The sequence below is a fragment of the Penicilliopsis zonata genome (genome assembly GCF_001890105.1).
Source record: "Penicilliopsis zonata CBS 506.65 unplaced genomic scaffold ASPZOscaffold_11, whole genome shotgun sequence".
NCBI classification, from domain to species: Eukaryota; Fungi; Ascomycota; class Eurotiomycetes; order Eurotiales; family Aspergillaceae; genus Penicilliopsis; species Penicilliopsis zonata.
In genome coordinates, this window is record NW_019208920.1 from 717,932 (window position 1) to 735,959 (window position 18,028).

Genomic DNA, 18,028 nt, shown 5'->3' on the forward strand with positions numbered 1-18,028 from the left:
CTTAGATAATATCACGGATATACGGAGAGAGAGACCTGGTAATGATAATAAATATACTATATAGGTGACTATATTATGCATTTTATCTTCATATTAGAAAAAACAAAAAACCCCAAAACACTTGAGTATACTACTACAAATCAACCAACTAAATTCTTCTGATTACCTAGGTTAAAAACCCATAAGATTGCTGTAGATCGTATGGGGTAAACTAACCGCTCTCGGATGGTCAGGCGGATGAAAAAAGGCTCAGCCGCCACTGGCCGATTCCAGCGGCAAAGGATATTGCCCAAACGGGAGGAAAGGCAAAGGGAGTCAATGGATACCCTCGGCCCTGCGTAAACCCCTCAGCCGGCTGTCGTCATTCTAGATTCTCTTTCTCCGGCCTTTTCCTTGATTATGTAAAAGGAATAGTGTTGGCGATCCGATACTTACTAGTCCTTTCCGAGTGGCTCCCCGCGTTTACGTCTTCAAGTGGTGAAGTCATCCATCGTCATAAACAGTAGATTCGAAAGGAAAAAAGCAGAATAAAAGAGGTAAAAGAGAATTGTAGGAGTGAAACTGTTTTCTCTATCAAATCCTCTTTCTAACATATGACTGTATACTGATAGTAGTATACACCAAGTATACTACATACTACATACTACACCCGATCGGGTCAAGTCGGATCGCTGCAACGGCTAAACCTCTCGCGGCCAGCCCGACATCTCCCGGCAAACGGTGGAGAAAGCACATGGGAAGCTGAGCAAAGCAACGGACTAGAACCTCGTCCTGGACCATGACTGCCCCTGCCAGAAGCATTCATATACCCCCAGCTCGCCCGGCTTCTCCAGGTCCTCTCTACTCTGATTTTGTGAGACAACAAGTCGCCAAACAGCGCAACAACAACTATCATTCCACCTCTCTCAGAAACATGGTCGCCACATCTGTCAACCGTACTGCCCTGCACCCTGGTGGTGTCCAGTATGCTCTCTCTCTCTCTCTCTCTCTCTCTTATACAAACACACTCTATGTCTATTCTTCTCTTGCTAATTGATTAGGCCGAGCAAAGGTCACACTGAGCTGGAGGAGGAGTTGCACGAGACCGCTCACATCGACTACGACCGTGTAGCAATTGTACGGAACTTCTCGTCTCCCTGTTACGAGTTGAATACTAACATATATCTTTCTAGATTGCTAACCCCGCCGTCGCTGCCCTCTACGAAGATGCCCTCGTCTACGAGACCGGCAGTGCCATCACCTCCAGCGGAGCCCTGACCGCATACTCGGGCGCCAAAACAGGTCGTTCTCCTTCAGACAAGCGAATTGTCAAGGAAGAGTCTTCGGAAAATGAGATCTGGTGGGGGCCCGTCAACAAGCCCATGACTCCTGACGTATGTGTTTTCCTATAACATCTGTTTGCTTCCTGCTATATTCCTGCTATACTGTCCCCCCTGTCCGTGCAGCTGCGGCCCACTTGAAGATCCCCCTTGCAGATGTGGCCCAGTCAAGCTTTTTTCCATCAATTTCCCTTGATGCTGCCTGTTGTGTGACATGAGATATTTTCTTCTTCTTCTTCTTCTTCTTCAAAAAAAAAATAGTGAGGCATTAAAAAATATCTCATGAGGCATTTATGGGAAATGCCTGGCCTGCGTGATTTTCCGACCCTGGCCCCCGCATTCTTTTCGGTCACGTGCCGTGGTTTCTCCGACTAACAGTTATATACATATAGGTATGGCGCATCAACCGTGAGCGTGCAGTCGACTACCTGAACACTCGCAACCGGATCTATGTCATCGACGGGTACGCTGGATGGGATGAGCGGTACCGGATCAGCGTGCGCATCGTGTGCGCGCGCGCCTACCATGCCCTGTTCATGCGCAACATGCTCATCCGTCCGACGACCGAGGAGCTGGCGCACTTCCACCCAGACTATGTCATCTACAACGCTGGCTCGTTCCCGGCCAACCGCTTCACAGAAGGCATGACCTCTGCCACTTCCGTCGCTATCAACTTTGCCGAGAAGGAGATGGTCATCCTCGGTACCGAGTATGCCGGTGAGATGAAGAAGGGTGTCTTTACCATCCTCTTCTACGAGATGCCCGTCAAGCACAACGTCTTGACTCTGCACTCATCCGCCAACGAGGGTGTCGACGGCGACGTCACTGTCTTCTTCGGTCTGTCGGGAACCGGCAAGACTACCCTGTCTGCTGATCCTAAACGTGCTCTGATCGGTGACGACGAGCACTGCTGGACGGACCGTGGTGTCTTCAACATTGAGGGTGGAGTAAGTTTTTCTTCTTTTTTTTCCCCCCTTGAGTCCTTTCCTTATTCAAATTCTAACAAAATAGTGCTATGCCAAGTGCATTGGTCTGTCGGCCGAGAAGGAGCCGGATATTTTCAACGCGATCCGGTTCGGATCGGTGCTGGAGAACGTGGTGTTCGACCCCGTGTCGCGCATGGTGGACTACGACGACTCGACGCTGACGGAGAACACACGCTGCGCGTACCCGATCGAGTACATTGAGAACGCCAAGATCCCGTGCCTGAGCGAGAAGCACCCGTCGAACATCATCCTGCTCACCTGCGACGCGCGCGGGGTGCTGCCGCCGATCTCGAAGCTGACGACGGAGCAGACCATGTTCCACTTCATTTCGGGCTACACGTCCAAGATGGCGGGGACGGAAGATGGGGTGACGGAGCCGCAGGCGACGTTTTCGTCGTGCTTCGCGCAGCCCTTCCTGGCGCTGCACCCGATGCGGTACGCGCGTATGCTGGCCGACAAGATCTCCGAGCACAAGGCCAACGCCTGGCTGCTCAACACGGGCTGGGTGGGTGCCGGTGCGACGACGGGCGGCAAGCGCTGCCCGCTCAAGTACACGCGCGCCATCCTCGACGCGATCCACAAGGGCGAGCTCGCCAACGTCGAGTACGAGACGTACGAGGTCTTCAACCTGCACGTGCCCAAGACCTGCCCCGGGGTCCCCAGCGAACTGCTCAACCCGCGCAACAGCTGGACCGCCTCGACCAGCTTCGAGGACGAGGTCAGCAAGCTGGGCCGGCTTTTCAACGAGAACTTTAAAAAGTACGCCGACGAGGCCACCCCGGAAGTCATTGCTGCGGGGCCTGTCGTTTAATCTTCTTCTTCTTCTTCTTCTTCTTCTTTACCTTGTCTTTTTTTTTTTTTATGTCGCCTATGTTGTTTCTTGTCTTCTTGTTTCTTGATTCCCTGCATGGCGCGTTGGTCCAAGACTTGCTAGTTAGCTACATGAACACGTTAGAATCCAAAACTTGAATATCTTACAGACCGAGCAGTTGATACTGTACTTCTACTTCCTGTAACACTTGTCTCAATACTACCTAGGTACATTACCAGTATTCTCCCAACATTAATCTTACTAGAGTAGGTAAATGAACATCCGAAGACGGAGTGCCGAAGTCGCAATAAACCACAGACTAGTGAATCCAAGGCATAGCCGAGAGATCTCCGAGAACGACGTCCAATCGACGCTCGCTTATTTCTCCATACCAATAGTACCTAGTACCTACTACTAGGTTGTAGTAGACGTAGGTCGATCCGATAAGGCGGAATAATTCAATTCAGCTGCAGGCCACGCGGAGCGCTGACTGGTCCGGAGCGTCTGAAGAAGCTAGGTACTTCGATACCCTGTCCGAGTCTCGTCCGATAATATACGGGGTATGGAGAATTTGCTCCGTACTCCATACTTGAATATCTGACTATCTGACATCGGAGGACTCTGCTCCGGAATGAGTCCGGGGTACCTGGTTGTAACTCACCACCTGTACTCTGTAGCTACCTCGGTCGGACGGACGGAGGCCAGGAGATAGAGGGTTTACTGAAGTGGTACTGTGTGTAATGTAGATACTACAGAATTGACTAGGTATACATAGTAGTAGTACATAGTTCATAGACATTATTACTAGGTATGATGTATGTATCCTGCAGGATGCAACATAGATATAGGTATTTGGTAGGTATTCCTATTTATTTAGTACTATTTAGTATCAGGATAGGCCCGTTACTAGAGGTAGTTGTGGGGCTCATGGATGAGACTTGATTTAAATAAATAGCAGTAAGATATTTAGACTAGTAGAATAGTGATAGTAATAGTAGTAATAGTATTAGTAGAACTACCACCGGTATATTTAATAGTACTTCGTACTCTGTACTCTAGTTACCTGCAGATCTCACATGTCGGTGCCCCGCATAGTTCGGTTTATTAACTACTAACTACTAGTTACATAGTAACTACATAGTAACTCCATGTCCAATAACCGGAGTAGTATTTAAGAGTCCTCACCAGCTGGTCCCCACCATTGTAACACCCTCGTCCTGATTGGGCCCACGTAATGATGATGGAGTGTGGAGAAGAGGCAAATGCGATTTCGCTAGAAGCTTGACATTACGGAGTAGTAGGGAGTACCTAGGAGTATACCAGGTGTATAAACTTTCTTAGCAGCTGTATACGTACTCCTCTTTAGTTATTAGTACTATTACACTATAAGTAATGTCTATTATACTATAAGTACTATCTATTAGTAGAAAGTGTTGGTATAAAACAAGGTCAGCTCCCATCGCTCCTTCCAGATTAGGCAGATCCGTCCATATTAAGTTCCTTCCTCAACTTGACTGGTTCCCCTCCCGTCGTGTGATCTGGTACAAGAACCAAACACGCCTCCTGTTCCCCTCTTCTCTTTATCCTCTCTCTCTCTCTCTCTCTCTCTCTCTTTCTCGTCTAGTCGAAATCTGTCAAGTCTGTCAAGTCTGTCAAGTCTGTCAAGTCTGTCAAGTCTGTCAAGTTTGTCAAGTCAAGTTGTCAAGCTCGAGTCCTTCTTTACTACCTACCAATACGTCATCCGGTTAAGCTTTCCGACAACTAATACTGACGTTACGGTTAGTCGTTCTTCATTTATAAGCTACACCTAGCTACAGTGTACCAAGTGCTGATATTCATTGAACTATACTATCTAGATCGATATACTGAATTGTCTTCAATATGGCATCCAATACCGTGAAAGAATCTGCTAGTAACGCCGCTGCGTCAGCCAGACAGGTCACCAGAAATGCCTTTGAGAACCCGGCAAAGGCCAGATCGGATATTTTGCACCACCCATACACTCGCGCCGCCTTGCCCTTTGTCAACGGCGGTCTTGCAGGCATGACGGCGACCGTCGTCATCCAGCCCATCGATATGATCAAGGTGCGTCTGCAGCTCGCTGGCGAGGGCGTCCGCACCGGCCCGCGCCCCACGCCTTTGGGGGTCGCGCGCGACATCATCGCTTCTGGCAAGGTCCTAGACCTCTACACCGGTCTCTCGGCAGGTCTGCTGCGTCAAGCTGTCTACACCACCGCCCGTCTGGGATTCTTCGACACTTTCATGGGCGCCTTGCACAAGCGGGCCGCTGAGGCTAACCGTAACATCACCTTCGCCGAGCGGGGAGCCGCCGGCCTGGCCGCCGGCGGCATTGCGGCCATGATCGGCAACCCAGCCGATCTGGCCCTCATTCGTATGCAGTCTGATGGCTTGAAGCCGCCCGAGGCTCGCGCCAACTACCGCTCGGTCGTCGACGCCCTTACCCGCATCTCCAAGGCAGAGGGCGTCGGTGCCCTGTGGGCCGGTGCCTCTCCGACCGTCGTGCGCGCCATGGCCCTCAACTTTGGCCAGCTGGCCTTCTTCTCAGAGTCCAAGGCTCAGCTGAAAGCGCACACCACTCTTTCCTCCACCAACCAGACCTTTGTCGCCTCCGGCATCGCCGGTTTCTTCGCCAGCTTCCTCTCCTTGCCCTTTGACTTTGTCAAGACCCGCCTCCAGAAACAACAACGCGATCCCAAGACCGGCCAGCTACCCTACAAGGGTCTATTTGATTGTGCTCGCAAGGTCGCCCGCGATGAGGGTTGGTTGAGGTTCTATCGTGGGTTCGGCACTTATTACGTCCGGATCGCTCCCCATGCGTGAGTCCCCCCCACTTGGCTTCGTTCCTTCAATGCATGGCTAACCCCACTTTAATAGCATGGTGACCCTTATCGTGGCCGATTATCTCAACTTTGTCTCCAAGTAACTAATAACTACGGAGTTGTAGTTACTACCGGTTTGCGACTACAAAATCACTTCGTATGGAGGTTGAAACTTCCGCATCCCGGAATACTGGCCGACGATATATCCACTTTCTCGGTCGATAACCAAACGCCATTGCCATTCTTATGCAAAGCGACATGCATTTACATGCCGAGTGTGCCTGCGCTATCTCTGGAGGTTTTCTTGTCTCGCATAGACTTGTTCCTGCCCACGTTCCCTCCCCCTCACCAGATGGGCTGTTCCCACAGTCCCTGCGTTTGCGTGTCGAGATATGCTCCTATTTGCCATGCTGCAATAGATGAAAATATCACACAAAACCGTCTTCTAATGAAGACAACTGTCTCGGAGGAGACAAGCCATTCTTAATCGTGTCTGTCTTTTATTTTCTGATTTGCCATGTTTCTTCGGTGTCAATCCGTTTTTTATTTGCCCATCTCTTGCTGGGCAAGGTATGATGGTTTCTTATGTCCGGCGTCGGTCTATTTATATACCCAGTGGTAGCAGGTACATTCAAGCATAGGCAGTGAAAGTCATTATAATTATCAGTCTCCTGTAGGATGCAAAGTGGTATTGATTATCAACATCATAACTTAGACGACTATTACTCTTCCTCATCTTCATCCGTCCCCGTATCGACATCCATATCATCCATGTCCACGATTTCGCTGGGCGCCGCACTGAAGCTACGCGAGACGGCCCTCTCCGACTTGATGCGGACCTGGCGCTGGGTCTGCGTCAGATGGGTCTGCTCGTCATCCGTATCCATCTCGGCGATGACCTCTACATCACCGCCCGAGCCGTCAGAGCCACCGTCGGAACCGTCGTCGTGGGGATCGACATCATCGCTCGCAAGGGTATACCCACTCACGCGGCCGCCCTTGGGGCGTCGTCGCCTGCGGGCCCCCTCAGGGTCAAACTCTGCTTCCTCTGCTTCGCGCTGCATGGCTTCCTCTGCGCGGCGGACGCGACGGAGTAGCACGGGGTCCGGGCGTAGATCTGCTTCGGCTAGCATAACGGTGCAAACGGGGCATTTCACTGCACGGACGCGACGGCGAGAACCCGCACTTGTAGCTGCACTTGCCGAAACAGAGATAGTCGACGAGCTGGCATTGATCATATCTTGGATAGCGGAGCGTTCGAAACTATGCGGACATTTCGAGCTACTGACGGGGTCGACGTATGTGCGCAGGGTTAACGGACAGGTCAACGAGGTCTTTTCGCGCTCGATGGCGATCTCCGAGTCGTCGTCTGAATCGGTTTCTTGCTGGTTTCTTCGCGTCCGTCTTGCATTGCTGGTCGGTACACTCTCTTCTACGTGGGCGAACCACGTCGACGCATTGGGGACGGGGGGGATCTCGTCGCTTGGATGTTTCGATTCGTGTACGATCCGGTAGAACCCGATGTATGCGTTGTTCGTCGTATACCTTGACACTTAGCAAAATATACATACATATATAAGCTCAGTGGAATACCTCTCTGTAAGTGATAGGCTTTCCCATCGCGCCGACTGCGCAGCAAGCTTGTCCACGAGCTGTTGGCTGGGCGGGTTCCTGCGGGCGTTGTCGCGTGCCTCGCGCTCCGGGGTGCCTTCGTAGTTCTCGTCGGACTCTTCCTCTCTCTCTCCGTCTTCATCTCCGTCTTCATCTTCTCGTTGTCGTCGGGTCCGTTGGCGCCGCCGTGCTTGCTGGAGCTGGATCGCGGTCGTCTCGGCTTCGGCTCCCAGCTCGTGCACGATACTCGATAGACTCTCTAGCTTCACCTCTGCGTCGACAATCTGTCGCATTTGCTCTTCTAGTTTCTCCGAGGTCGAGGTCACCTGTTGTTCCATCGCGGCGATCCGCTGCAGTGATTGCTGATTTGCGTCTTCGTCATTTCCTTCTTCTTCCGAGCCTAAAATATTCAGTTCAACTCTATAGGTATAAGGAGTAAGTATTCAGGAAAACAAAAAGAAAAGAAAAATACCCTCGTTTTCTCGCCTTCTTTGTTCCTCCTTGCGATACCGGTACCGCGCATCCGTCAACCGCTCGTTAATCTCCCCCGCGGAATCAGTCAGTTTCTCTTCCGCATGCTGGATATGCTTCTTCAGCCGCGAGAGCGAGTGCGCCTGCAGATGCATCGACAGCGCGCGCTGGCCCGCGGCGTTGAGCGGTGCGATCGGTCTCTCGTACTCTGGGGCCATGGGCGGTGCGCGACTGCTGCCCTCACGGTGGTGGTGGTGCGTGCGGGGGCGTCGCGAGGAGCCCGGTGTTGCAGACATGATGCGTTGTAAGGAGAGGTGTGTATAGACTTCCCGGTGTGATGAAAGAAGGACAAGCTCTCCGTCCCTCGAGGCCTAATAAGTCTCCCCCGGTTCTTTGTATGTCGTCGATAAGAGAATCTCTTTCAGGTTATCGCAGCGCGACGCCGACGCGACGCGCTAGTCTATTTAGGGATATATTTCATGCCTCAGGCTAAGTCGGGTTTTCTACTTCTTTATTCCATCTTGAAAGATCAATCTGTTGTATTGGTTTAGTAATATGGTTAAATTTACAACAAGAGAGATTATGGTACATTCAGTGTCAGCGAAAGCAAAGTGCATGCTCAGAGTGTCAACGCCTAGACCTTGTAGAAGCAGAATGCATGGTAGAAGTCTGAAATATTAGATATTGTCAAAGGAGGGAGGGATACTGAAAGGGAGATACTTACTGGCTGCCTCCTTCTCCTCGTCAGTCATCAAAAGAGCACCGGTGCTGCGGTCTCGAACGCCCATCCGCTCACTCAGAGGACCCAGCTCAGGATCATTCATTTCCTCTTTCCAAATCTCGAGAAATGGCTTGCGGTATTGCAGCTCCAGATTGTAGTCCTCAGTCAGCCTGTCCTGGTCAGTAAAAACTGTCTATCATCACACACACACACACACAGAGAGAGAGAAAATGGGAGACCCACGCTCGGAACGCTTCCCAGGGAACCACGTATTCAGGAACCTCCTCGACGGCCTCCTGCATGAAATAGCTATACTTCCATCCGAACGGGGGGCGGAAGATGCCGTCTTCTGGAGTTTCGCCGGGGAATCGGACGCGGTAGATATCGTTCCCCCATTCGGGACGTTTGTCTTCCTCTTCAACCTCCCCGTCCTCTGGGGCCTCGGCCGCTGCCCGCTTGGCCGCCTCGCGGGCCTTTCTCTTCTCGTGGAATTCCGCCACTCTGGCGGTGATCACATCGGAGTTGGGGCCGACACCCAGGAACCGGCCACCCTTTTTCAGACAGCCGGCCACGTTGCGAAGCATCTGACGCGTTTTTTCCTCGCTCTCAAAGGCGTAGTGCATGGTGAACATGGACGCAACCACGTCAAAGCCGCCGCCGCCCCAGCGAGAGCTCATGAGCGAACCCCCAGGCCCAACGTTCCCATCGATGCCGACCTCCTGCACGATACGCACGTCCCCGAGCCACTCGCCAAAGCAGTCCTTGGGCCAGAATTCGGCGTGGAAGAGAGGCTGGCGTGGCCGTCCGCGGGAGCCGCCGCGGCCGGAGCGCATAGCGTTGTACCGGTCGCGAGCCTGGTCGATGGAAATTTCCGCCGGGTCCAGACCGACGTATAGGTCGACCGGCTGCGGAGCTTGCTGCCATTTGCCTAGATCACCACCTTTGCCACAGCCGAGATCCACGACCAGAAGTCGTTTCTCCTCTGGGGGGGGAGGCCCGGACCCATCCGCCCAATCTCTCCCGCCGTTATGCGAGGAGAGAAACTCCTCACTGGGCGAGAACTTCTGGATGAGGCAGCTCTTGACCCAGTTGTTGAAGCTCCGCAGACCCTTGATCTTGCTCTCTGTCTTCCGCCATTCCCGCCCGCGTTGAGGGACGGCATTGTAGTGCTGACGGACCACATCTGCGACGCCCCGATCGCGAAGGGCTTGCTGCGCCTCGACCTCCTGGGCGCGCTCTCTATCCTCCTGTCGGCGTCGCAAGGTCTCGCGGTCGGCAATGCCCATACGGGCTCCACCACCAGGTCGTTTCCGGGGACGGGATTGCGCCTCGGGCGTGGGGGATCGACGAGGCGCGATGGGGGACAGCGACCTCTTCCGGTCGCGGGTGGTGGTCGTGTCATTGTTGGGGCTGCGGGAGCGATCGCGACGAGAGTACACCGACGGAGGCGTCCTCCCCCGTTTCCTGAGTTTCTGGTGCCGCTCCTCCAGACGCTTCCGTTTTGAAGCCTGTGTGCCCAGTTTCTGCTGCTCGCTCGAAGCCTCCTCGTCTCCTAGCCTCCGTTTGTTGTCAGTAGTAGACTTTGGGGCCTCTGAGCTGCGTGGGGATTCCATCTTTCGTTCGGCTGGCAAAGCCTTTTGTGTAGGTTTGGCGTCAGAGAGGGATTTCACGCCGCGCTCCTCGGTGGTTGAGGTTCTTTCCCTTGTAGACTCCACTCGGTCTGGAGCAAAGTGTTCAGCAGTTGGAGATGAAATTTCCGACGAGTTCCCCTGGATTGGGAAGTGACGTTTGTGAGAACTCGAAGTCTAGGGAAAGGGGCGGCGGCAATCAACCAGCGAGTCGTCAGTGGAACGTCCAAGTAAGCCTAAGCTAGCAACAAATTGAATTGTACGGAGCAGTTCAAGGCGAAAATAAAATCTTAGTCAATCGTGAATCCCCCCATGTCGGTGTGACGGTTGGGATCCACATAAAGCAGCAACCAGAGCAGATCACAGAGAGAAAGAAAACCAACAGCCCTCCATCTTCTCTGAAAAGTCTAGCGACTCGTACAATATGATTTTTTTCAAATGAAAAAGAATTACCACTCACCGACACTGGAATACTGTGCCCCTCCGCGTCTGCAGACGATCCAGGCTGGTGAGAAGGCTGAGGCTGGCCAGAGCGGGCCTCATCCTGGGAGCGGTCCCAGCTGTCCCGTGCGGGATCGTACATACCGGCTTCACTGGACGCCGGGGCTGACGTCGACGGCGTGTCGCTGTCCACGATGAAGAGGAGGGATGGAAGAGAGTTGATTCTGCCTGGCTGGTCTCCCCATGGTCTCTTGCAAATGAACAGGGCCAGCGCTGACTGTCTGCATGCGGTGCTGGCTGCCCGTAACTTTGGTGAGGCTTCCAGGCCTGTCGACCTGCTTAGTTAAGCCGAGGCCTGTTGGGCCGCTTATGGAGCGATCGACGTGATATTATTTACTTATATGGTCCGTATATAGTTATATGGTTATATATTATTTCTCAAGGCCAAGAATGTCTGTATTGCAAAAGGGTATACTGTGGTAGCATTAAGATGATCTAACTGCACAAGGTAAACTCAGTGTCCCTGACGCCGCGCTTCAAGCAATATCATGAAATAATAAGAAAAGTGTTAGGGGTTCAAGGATTTGGTTCTCTTTGGAGAGCGGACATTCAGCACCTGTCGCATTCGCCGGAGCTTGGCCCACCACTCGCGATCAGTCGTCTTCTGGGTTTCGTCGTTCACCACCGATCCATCGACCGAGGCAGCGTCCGCATCGGTGCGGAGAGTGTCCATGGAGGCAATGGAGCGGAGATGCCTGCGGAGTTTGACATGGATCGCTCGAGACAGGAGTTTCCAGCCGTTGGAATCCTCTGCGGACTCCCGTTTCCCGCTCTGGGTCTTTCCATTGATCCAGGGACAGTACTCCATATGCTCATTTGCCGCGTCGAGGGTATTGTAGACACCCGCGTCCCCGTTGTCCTTGGGTTTGTACATCCACAGGCCCAGTCGACGGAAGCATGCTCCACACCCCGCGAGACCTGCGGCCCCGTCCGATATGGAGTCCCAGCCGAAGAATGCTAATGCAAAAGCAGCTCGGTTGATTTCTGTGGGTTTCGTAGAGGAGGGTGCAGCAGACTCGCGCTCTTGGTGTTCATTGTCAGATTCTGTATGCTGGGTGGTATCGCTCGATTCTGGATGGCTTGCTTCCTCCGACTCCCTTTGGAACCCTTCCGGTAATATCTTGATTATCTCCTCCAGATCAAGGCCCGGTGGTATCTCAATGGCGTCCCTCGCCGGCAACTTATCGCCCATCTTTGCCAGGTTCAAGTAACGCTTTTGAAGATTGGGGAGGGCGATATCAGGATTGGTTACGTCTAAACGGTGGATGGTGGCTGGATAACGTTAGAAAGAGACTTCCAAACAAACCAAAAAAAAAGATATCAAGACCTACCGTCACAACCTTTGTTTCGCCATGGGCATTTGTCGCCATGGCCCTCCGACAGCGATTGAGCATACTTCTCCACGAGCTTCGCACCTGGTAAAAATGAGTAACCATCCGATCGACCCAAGACATAGAGTAGGTGTCACATACGAACTTCCTTTCTTTCCTGCACCTTTTCACTGTCATAACCGTCCAGCTCATCGAGCTCGTCGGGAAGCTTGACAACTACCGACCCGCCACAGCCCGAAACGCAAGACACACGCATAACACCGCTGCATATCCACCCACGCTTAGCCCATGCGACCTCATTAATTTCAGTCGGCTTGGGCGACCATCTGTCCACCCGCCGAAAAGTCTCCAACCGTTCGAGAAACCGCTCCCGATCCCACGGCACAAAAGACGGACGAGGCGCCGATATCGATGCTGTCGACGCCGTCGACGGCACACGAGACACTGGTTTCCCGGTCTTGGATAAGCTGTCCCTAACGGTTGGGAGATCCGTCTCACCGTTCACCCGGACCTTCTTGATCGACAGGTTGGGTGAGAGATGCTCCGGCAGCGCTCTTGAGGTCGGCGTTGTCGGGCCCTGTTTATTCGCAGCATCCGCGCTCAAGGGTTTCGATATAGACTCGAGCACTCGATGGAATTTCCGTTTCTTCGATTCCACCGCGTACGACATCTTGACTCGTGAGACGGTGGCAGCTGAGAGAGAACGCTGGAGCTCTGCGGTTGATTGTTGATCAAATTAATTAATCGGTTGCTGGGCGGATCGGTTGCGGGCTAGGCCTGATGCCTTAGGCAGAAAGGCATCAGTAAGGCATCACAGAGTCTACAATACCCCTACTTGCACATTAGGCCTATTAGTGATTTGATTCCTAGCTACGTAGTTCCAACTAATCTACTGTTTCACCAAATTAATTCGAAAAATCCCCATGCCCGCCTCCAATGGCACCAGGGAGACATTCTCGTCAAATCATACGATGCTGATTGGACCGCCCGAAGCTCGGCTTTCCGAACCTCCGAACCATCTGCAGAGAAAAGACAGCACCAGATGCCAGACAAGACTCAAGACTCAAGACTCTAGACAGAGCGTGAGCCTTTCTCCTGTGCCATCGCCATGGCGTCCATGGGAAGTTCTATACCTATGTTCCGGAGCCTTGCGCCCCGCGTGGCCAAGGACTTCTTTACCTGCCGTCAATGCTTGCAGACGACTCAACGCTTTGGAGGAGGGAGGCCGTTCAGCAGACGATTTACCGCGTTTTCTTTCGCTCAAGCCTCCCCTCGCGCCAATTCTTCTTCGTTAAACGCTAAGTCGAAGAGATTCTTCTCGCCCAGCTTCCGCTCGGTATCTACAGCGGCTGCGGTCGGCGCAGTGGAAGAGGGGGCCGTCAAGGCAAGGACAAGCCTGCCTAAGATCAGTGACAAGGCGGTCGCGTACTGGCTGTTAGGCAGTGCAGCCAGCGTGTTTGGCATTGTCGTATTTGGTGGATTGACCCGGTTGACAGAATCAGGGTAAGTTTCTTTCGTCCCAGTCCGATAATGGAAACAATCGCCCTGTCAGAACGCTGACAATTCTTCCCAAGTCTGAGTATCACAGAATGGCGTCCTGTCACCGGTTCCCTCCCCCCGATGAACGCCGAGGATTGGGAATCGGAATTTGCAAAATACCGTGCTTCGCCGGAGTTTCAGCTGTTGAACCCTCATATGAACCTGTCGGAGTTCAAGTCGATCTACTACATGGAATGGATTCACCGTCTCTGGGGCCGATTCGTGGGCATGTCCTTTGTGCTTCCGGCTGTATACTTTGTGGCAAAGAAGAAAGTTTCCAAGCCGATGGCCCTTCGTCTCGGCGGAATCGCAGGCTTGATTGGTTTCCAGGGCTTCTTGGGCTGGTGGATGGTCAAGTCCGGGCTGAAAGACGACCTGTTCGCGCCGGGCAGTCACCCACGAGTGAGCCAGTACCGACTGACGGCTCACTTGGCGGCCGCCTTCACGTGTTATGTTGCGATGCTGTGGAACGGCCTTGCCATCCTGCGCTCCCACCGTCTGATGGCTGATCCGGATGCAGGACTGCAGACGCTGGCCGCTCTGCGTGACCCCAAGCTCAAGATCTTCCGCCGCTCCGTCGCCGGCCTGGCGCTCCTGGTGTTCGTGACCGCCATGTCGGGCGGCCTCGTTGCCGGCCTGGACGCCGGTTTGATCTACAACGAGTTCCCCTTCATGGGCAACGGCCTGGCCCCTCCCAAATCCGAACTGTTTGATGACCGCTATTCCCGCCACCAAGACCAGTCCGATCTCTGGTGGCGCAACATGCTCGAGAATCCTTCCCTCGTCCAGCTGGATCACCGTATCCTGGCCATGACCACATTCACCAGCATCATGGCTTTGTGGGCTTACGCTCGCCGCTCCCCCAACATGAAGCGCTTCCTGCCCCCGGCCGCCAAGAAGGGCTTGCACGGCGTCGTCGCCTTCGCCTGGGTCCAGGTCGGCCTCGGCATCTCAACCCTGCTCTACCTCGTTCCCACCCCGCTCGCCTCCGCCCACCAGGCAGGCAGTCTCTTCCTATTGACCTGGGTGCTTGTCCTGGGCAGCCGTATCTGGCACCCGTCGAGAACCGCCAAGCTGCTCCAGATGGCTGCCAAGGCACGGGGCCACCAGGTTTCCCGTGCAGCCACTACGACCAAGAGCCTATAAGATTATCAGATGGCTTTTTTTTTCTCGGGAGCTCGTGTGCTCTTGCTTTCAAGTTTGTTCCTCTCCGTCGACGACCTTCTTCTCTCTATGTCGTCTTCGTGAAGTCCTGTTTTACTATATCATCTCCATTCATAGATTGGCAGGTAGAACCCTGTGTGTATTATACAAATCAAATACCTTTGAATAAGTCGTGCTGTATGCCCGTAGAAAGTGTGTAAACCCCCATCCTAGACCGCTCTCACAGCCCCAGCGGTAATTGCTTGCAGGATCCTGTTTCTCTATTTGAATCGAGTTGCATCTGAATGTAAAGATTCTCGAACGCTTTCTACGGTGATAGCCTATTTGAAGTTTCAGTCTACCAATTCAGCTAAACCCCAGTTGCTATAGAAGACCCCAACCTGCGGGTAGGAAACATACAGTAGTAGTAGCATAAAGAGGCCACTTTGATCTAGAATTCCACCCACAAAAGATGTCCTGAAGTGAATGTACCCTTTGTCAAACAGATCTGATGAAGAAAGAAAACTTTGGTGTAAATTCACTGATTACTTCATGTTTGCAGCAGCTGGCTTCGCTCACTTGACTTCTCTCACTTCCCCCCTCTCCCCTCCCCTCCCTCCTCCTTCTCTCTCGCACTTTTTTTTTCTCTACCGATCAAGATTCTATCTTGTCTCTTCTTCAACTGTTGTCCATTAAGATAGCATCTCTAGCTAAAGAGAGTAGATGGGTTGCTGTGATTATCATCTTTTCCTTATCCTCATTTGATCCTTTATCTGATATCTTTCTCAAATCATCTCTCTGATATCTCCCTTACCTGGCTGTGAAGGCAGTCTCTCTAAGGTAAGGATTTCTTCTAAGCTCATCATAGATAGATGGACTAAGACAATATAGTCAACTCCTTCTAGGAGACCTGACTGTAGGTATTCTGAGATTGAATACCCTAGGGGCAGCATGCCTCGTAAACAACACTTTCATCACCAGACAAGGCTGGTAACAGTCAGGTCGGCTGTCTGTGATGAATGTGGTCAACGCACCATAGATTTGCATATTCGCTGCCTGGACTGTGGTATCCAGCTTTGTCTCGACTGCATGAGAAAGGAACCAGGCGGTGTCGCAGCTGAAGTATCCGCCCGCGAGACTGCCCAGAAGGATGCCGGCGATGAAAAAGCCACTGATAAAAAGACATCCAAGAAGACCGAAGAAAGCGGCGCTACCAAAGACGACACTACCGGCAATAGCGTGTCGGACTCTGAGTCTTTGCTAAGCAGCGAGCCTACCACATCGCCTGCTGCAAAGAATGAAACAACAACCAAGATGGCTGCCACACGTTTGACTCGTGGTAGTACTCAGCGAGCCACTCGGACTAACCCTCCACGCCAGACCAGAGGCGGAGGTAAAAAGAAAATGCCAGCCCCGAAGCAGCAACGCAAACAGCCTGCCAAGTCAAAGAAGCAGGACGAAGAAGAAGAGAGAGACATTGAAAGCAAGGAAGTCGAAGAAGTCAAAGAGTCCAAAGGCGACAGAGAGAAGAGCGATGGCCACGAAAGCGACCACAGCAGTGACTCAACCATCCTAGATCCATCCATGTGGAAAGACGGACAGATGATCGATACCACCATGACTGACATCGATGTCAAGGCGACAGACACTGAAATGACCGATGCCAGCAGTACAAAAGTCGATACCGAAGCTCAGGAGGCCGCAAATATTCTGCTATCGATCCGCAAGGAAGCTGACTCCATCCTTGAAAGAATAGAAAGACTGGAAAAGGCTGGTTCCCATGAAGCCTCCCCTCGTCCTCAACTCCCTCCCATATATGACCCTAGACTCCCCGATCCATTCCACTCGGAGTCGGATCGTGCTTTCACTATGCCCTGGTTGCCGAAGAATCAGCCGGACAGAGAACCTCACTGGACCGAGATGCTGGGCCATGTACCCCATCTCCCAAAGTCAATGTCCTACACCCAAGGCCGTGCCAATTCCGTCCCCGGCAGAGAAGCAGGACACTATTTGCCTGGACCCTGGCTTGGCTCGCATCGCCCGGCTGGTTCCTTTGTTGGTGCACAGGGGCATGCGCCTCATTCCCAGCCGCTTTCCTCCCACGCCCAGAACCAAATCATGTTTTTTTCTGACCAGAATGGCTATCATGAAGGCATGTCGGATCGCATGTATGCCGCCATGCAGAACTCCTACCTGTCTCAACGCCAGGATATGGCCATGGCCGATGCTTCCAAGGTGCGATTCGAGTATCTCATTCCTGGCATGCCTGGATGGGGGGAGCACCACTACCAGCAACAGAGGCTTCCAGTTCGGGGCCAGGATGCGGGAAATTTTAACAACATGCACGCCGAATACAACACTCAGGGCCAGTGGCCTGGTCGCTCGCAGCAGATGGGGAGCTTTCAAGGCCAGGAAATGCCCGGCGCCGCCCAGATGCGTGCAGAGTATCATGCTCCTGGTTATTCAGTTTCTCGCATGCGACCAATGCCTCCCGTTTCGAGCCACGCCATGCCCGGTACTAGCCAGTTGTATGCTCAGCAGACAACTCAGAGTCGTGTGCCTCCTCGCACACAGCAAGTGCCTTCTGGTATGGGCCAGGCAAATTCTGGTGGCGAATATTCGGACCCCAGCAAGGCCTGGTCATATCGTGGGCAGACTCATCCGCCGAAGGACACACCCTCCATCCACGGTCAGGTTCATGTCGGCCAGGAGCAGACCGGTTTCCAGGGAAACATGCAAAGCTATTGGGCTCCTCGCATGCCAGTCCAGTCCCCTTCATTCGATATCTTGTCGCTCCATCCTAACAGGGTTACCGAGCTGGGCAAATACCAGGAATTGGCTGCCGGTCACTGGCCTCTGAACCAGCCCCAGTCAAGCGGTGGACGGCCGGGCTTTGAACCAAACAGACAGGGTCGTGCGCCTCCTCCGGCTCGTCGTCGCAGCATGTCCCCCATCCGGAACCAGGCAGCAGTCGGCTCTGACCGCTCGCGCCCTCAGGAAAATACACAGGGTCAAGCATCTTCCATCAACTGGAACGAACGCATCTTCGAGGGGCCCAAAAACAAGCCAAAGGACACGCATTAATTCAAGCTCTGACTTCTTATGACGAGCTCATCCCAGCACTTGT

At 53.0% G+C, this 18,028-nt stretch overlaps 6 protein-coding genes across 6 annotated transcripts; 4 read left to right on the forward strand and 2 right to left on the reverse strand.

Moving 5' to 3' along the window:
- Nucleotides 1-543: 543 nt before the first annotated feature.
- ASPZODRAFT_134127 (hypothetical protein) lies at nucleotides 544-3,166 on the forward strand. The gene is made up of 5 exons (XM_022723441.1): nucleotides 544-963; nucleotides 1,041-1,116; nucleotides 1,173-1,373; nucleotides 1,712-2,266; nucleotides 2,331-3,166. The coding sequence occupies exons 1-5, from the start codon at nucleotides 779-781 to the stop codon at nucleotides 3,114-3,116; spliced, it is 1,803 nt and encodes a 600-aa protein (XP_022579979.1). The 5' UTR covers nucleotides 544-778; the 3' UTR covers nucleotides 3,117-3,166.
- Nucleotides 3,167-4,997: 1,831 nt separating this feature from the next.
- On the forward strand, nucleotides 4,998-6,060 carry ASPZODRAFT_17686 (hypothetical protein; the record flags this gene model as incomplete). The annotated part of the gene is made up of 2 exons (XM_022727074.1): nucleotides 4,998-5,953; nucleotides 6,012-6,060. 2 exons carry the CDS (start codon nucleotides 4,998-5,000, stop codon nucleotides 6,058-6,060), a joined length of 1,005 nt encoding a protein of 334 aa, XP_022579980.1.
- A 618-nt stretch (nucleotides 6,061-6,678) lies between these two features.
- ASPZODRAFT_69562 (hypothetical protein) lies at nucleotides 6,679-10,372 on the reverse strand (the record flags this gene model as incomplete). Its single annotated transcript, XM_022729588.1, has 6 exons — nucleotides 6,679-7,501; nucleotides 7,550-7,985; nucleotides 8,040-8,391; nucleotides 8,679-8,707; nucleotides 8,763-8,929; nucleotides 9,003-10,372. 6 exons carry the CDS (start codon nucleotides 10,370-10,372, stop codon nucleotides 6,679-6,681), a joined length of 3,177 nt encoding a protein of 1,058 aa, XP_022579981.1.
- An 886-nt stretch (nucleotides 10,373-11,258) lies between these two features.
- On the reverse strand, nucleotides 11,259-13,089 carry ASPZODRAFT_134131 (hypothetical protein). Its single transcript, XM_022723442.1, has 3 exons — nucleotides 12,361-13,089; nucleotides 12,220-12,303; nucleotides 11,259-12,160 (listed from the first exon to the last, which is right to left on the reverse strand). The coding sequence occupies exons 1-3, from the start codon at nucleotides 12,887-12,889 to the stop codon at nucleotides 11,397-11,399; spliced, it is 1,377 nt and encodes a 458-aa protein (XP_022579982.1). The 5' UTR covers nucleotides 12,890-13,089; the 3' UTR covers nucleotides 11,259-11,396.
- Nucleotides 13,090-13,327: 238 nt separating this feature from the next.
- ASPZODRAFT_69491 (hypothetical protein) lies at nucleotides 13,328-14,904 on the forward strand (the record flags this gene model as incomplete). Its single annotated transcript, XM_022729582.1, has 2 exons — nucleotides 13,328-13,722; nucleotides 13,794-14,904. 2 exons carry the CDS (start codon nucleotides 13,328-13,330, stop codon nucleotides 14,902-14,904), a joined length of 1,506 nt encoding a protein of 501 aa, XP_022579983.1.
- Nucleotides 14,905-15,628: 724 nt separating this feature from the next.
- ASPZODRAFT_167907 (hypothetical protein) lies at nucleotides 15,629-17,985 on the forward strand (the record flags this gene model as incomplete). The annotated part of the gene is made up of 1 exon (XM_022726845.1): nucleotides 15,629-17,985. Exon 1 carries the CDS (start codon nucleotides 15,853-15,855, stop codon nucleotides 17,983-17,985), a length of 2,133 nt encoding a protein of 710 aa, XP_022579984.1. The 5' UTR covers nucleotides 15,629-15,852.
- Between the last annotated feature and the right edge of the window lie 43 nt (nucleotides 17,986-18,028).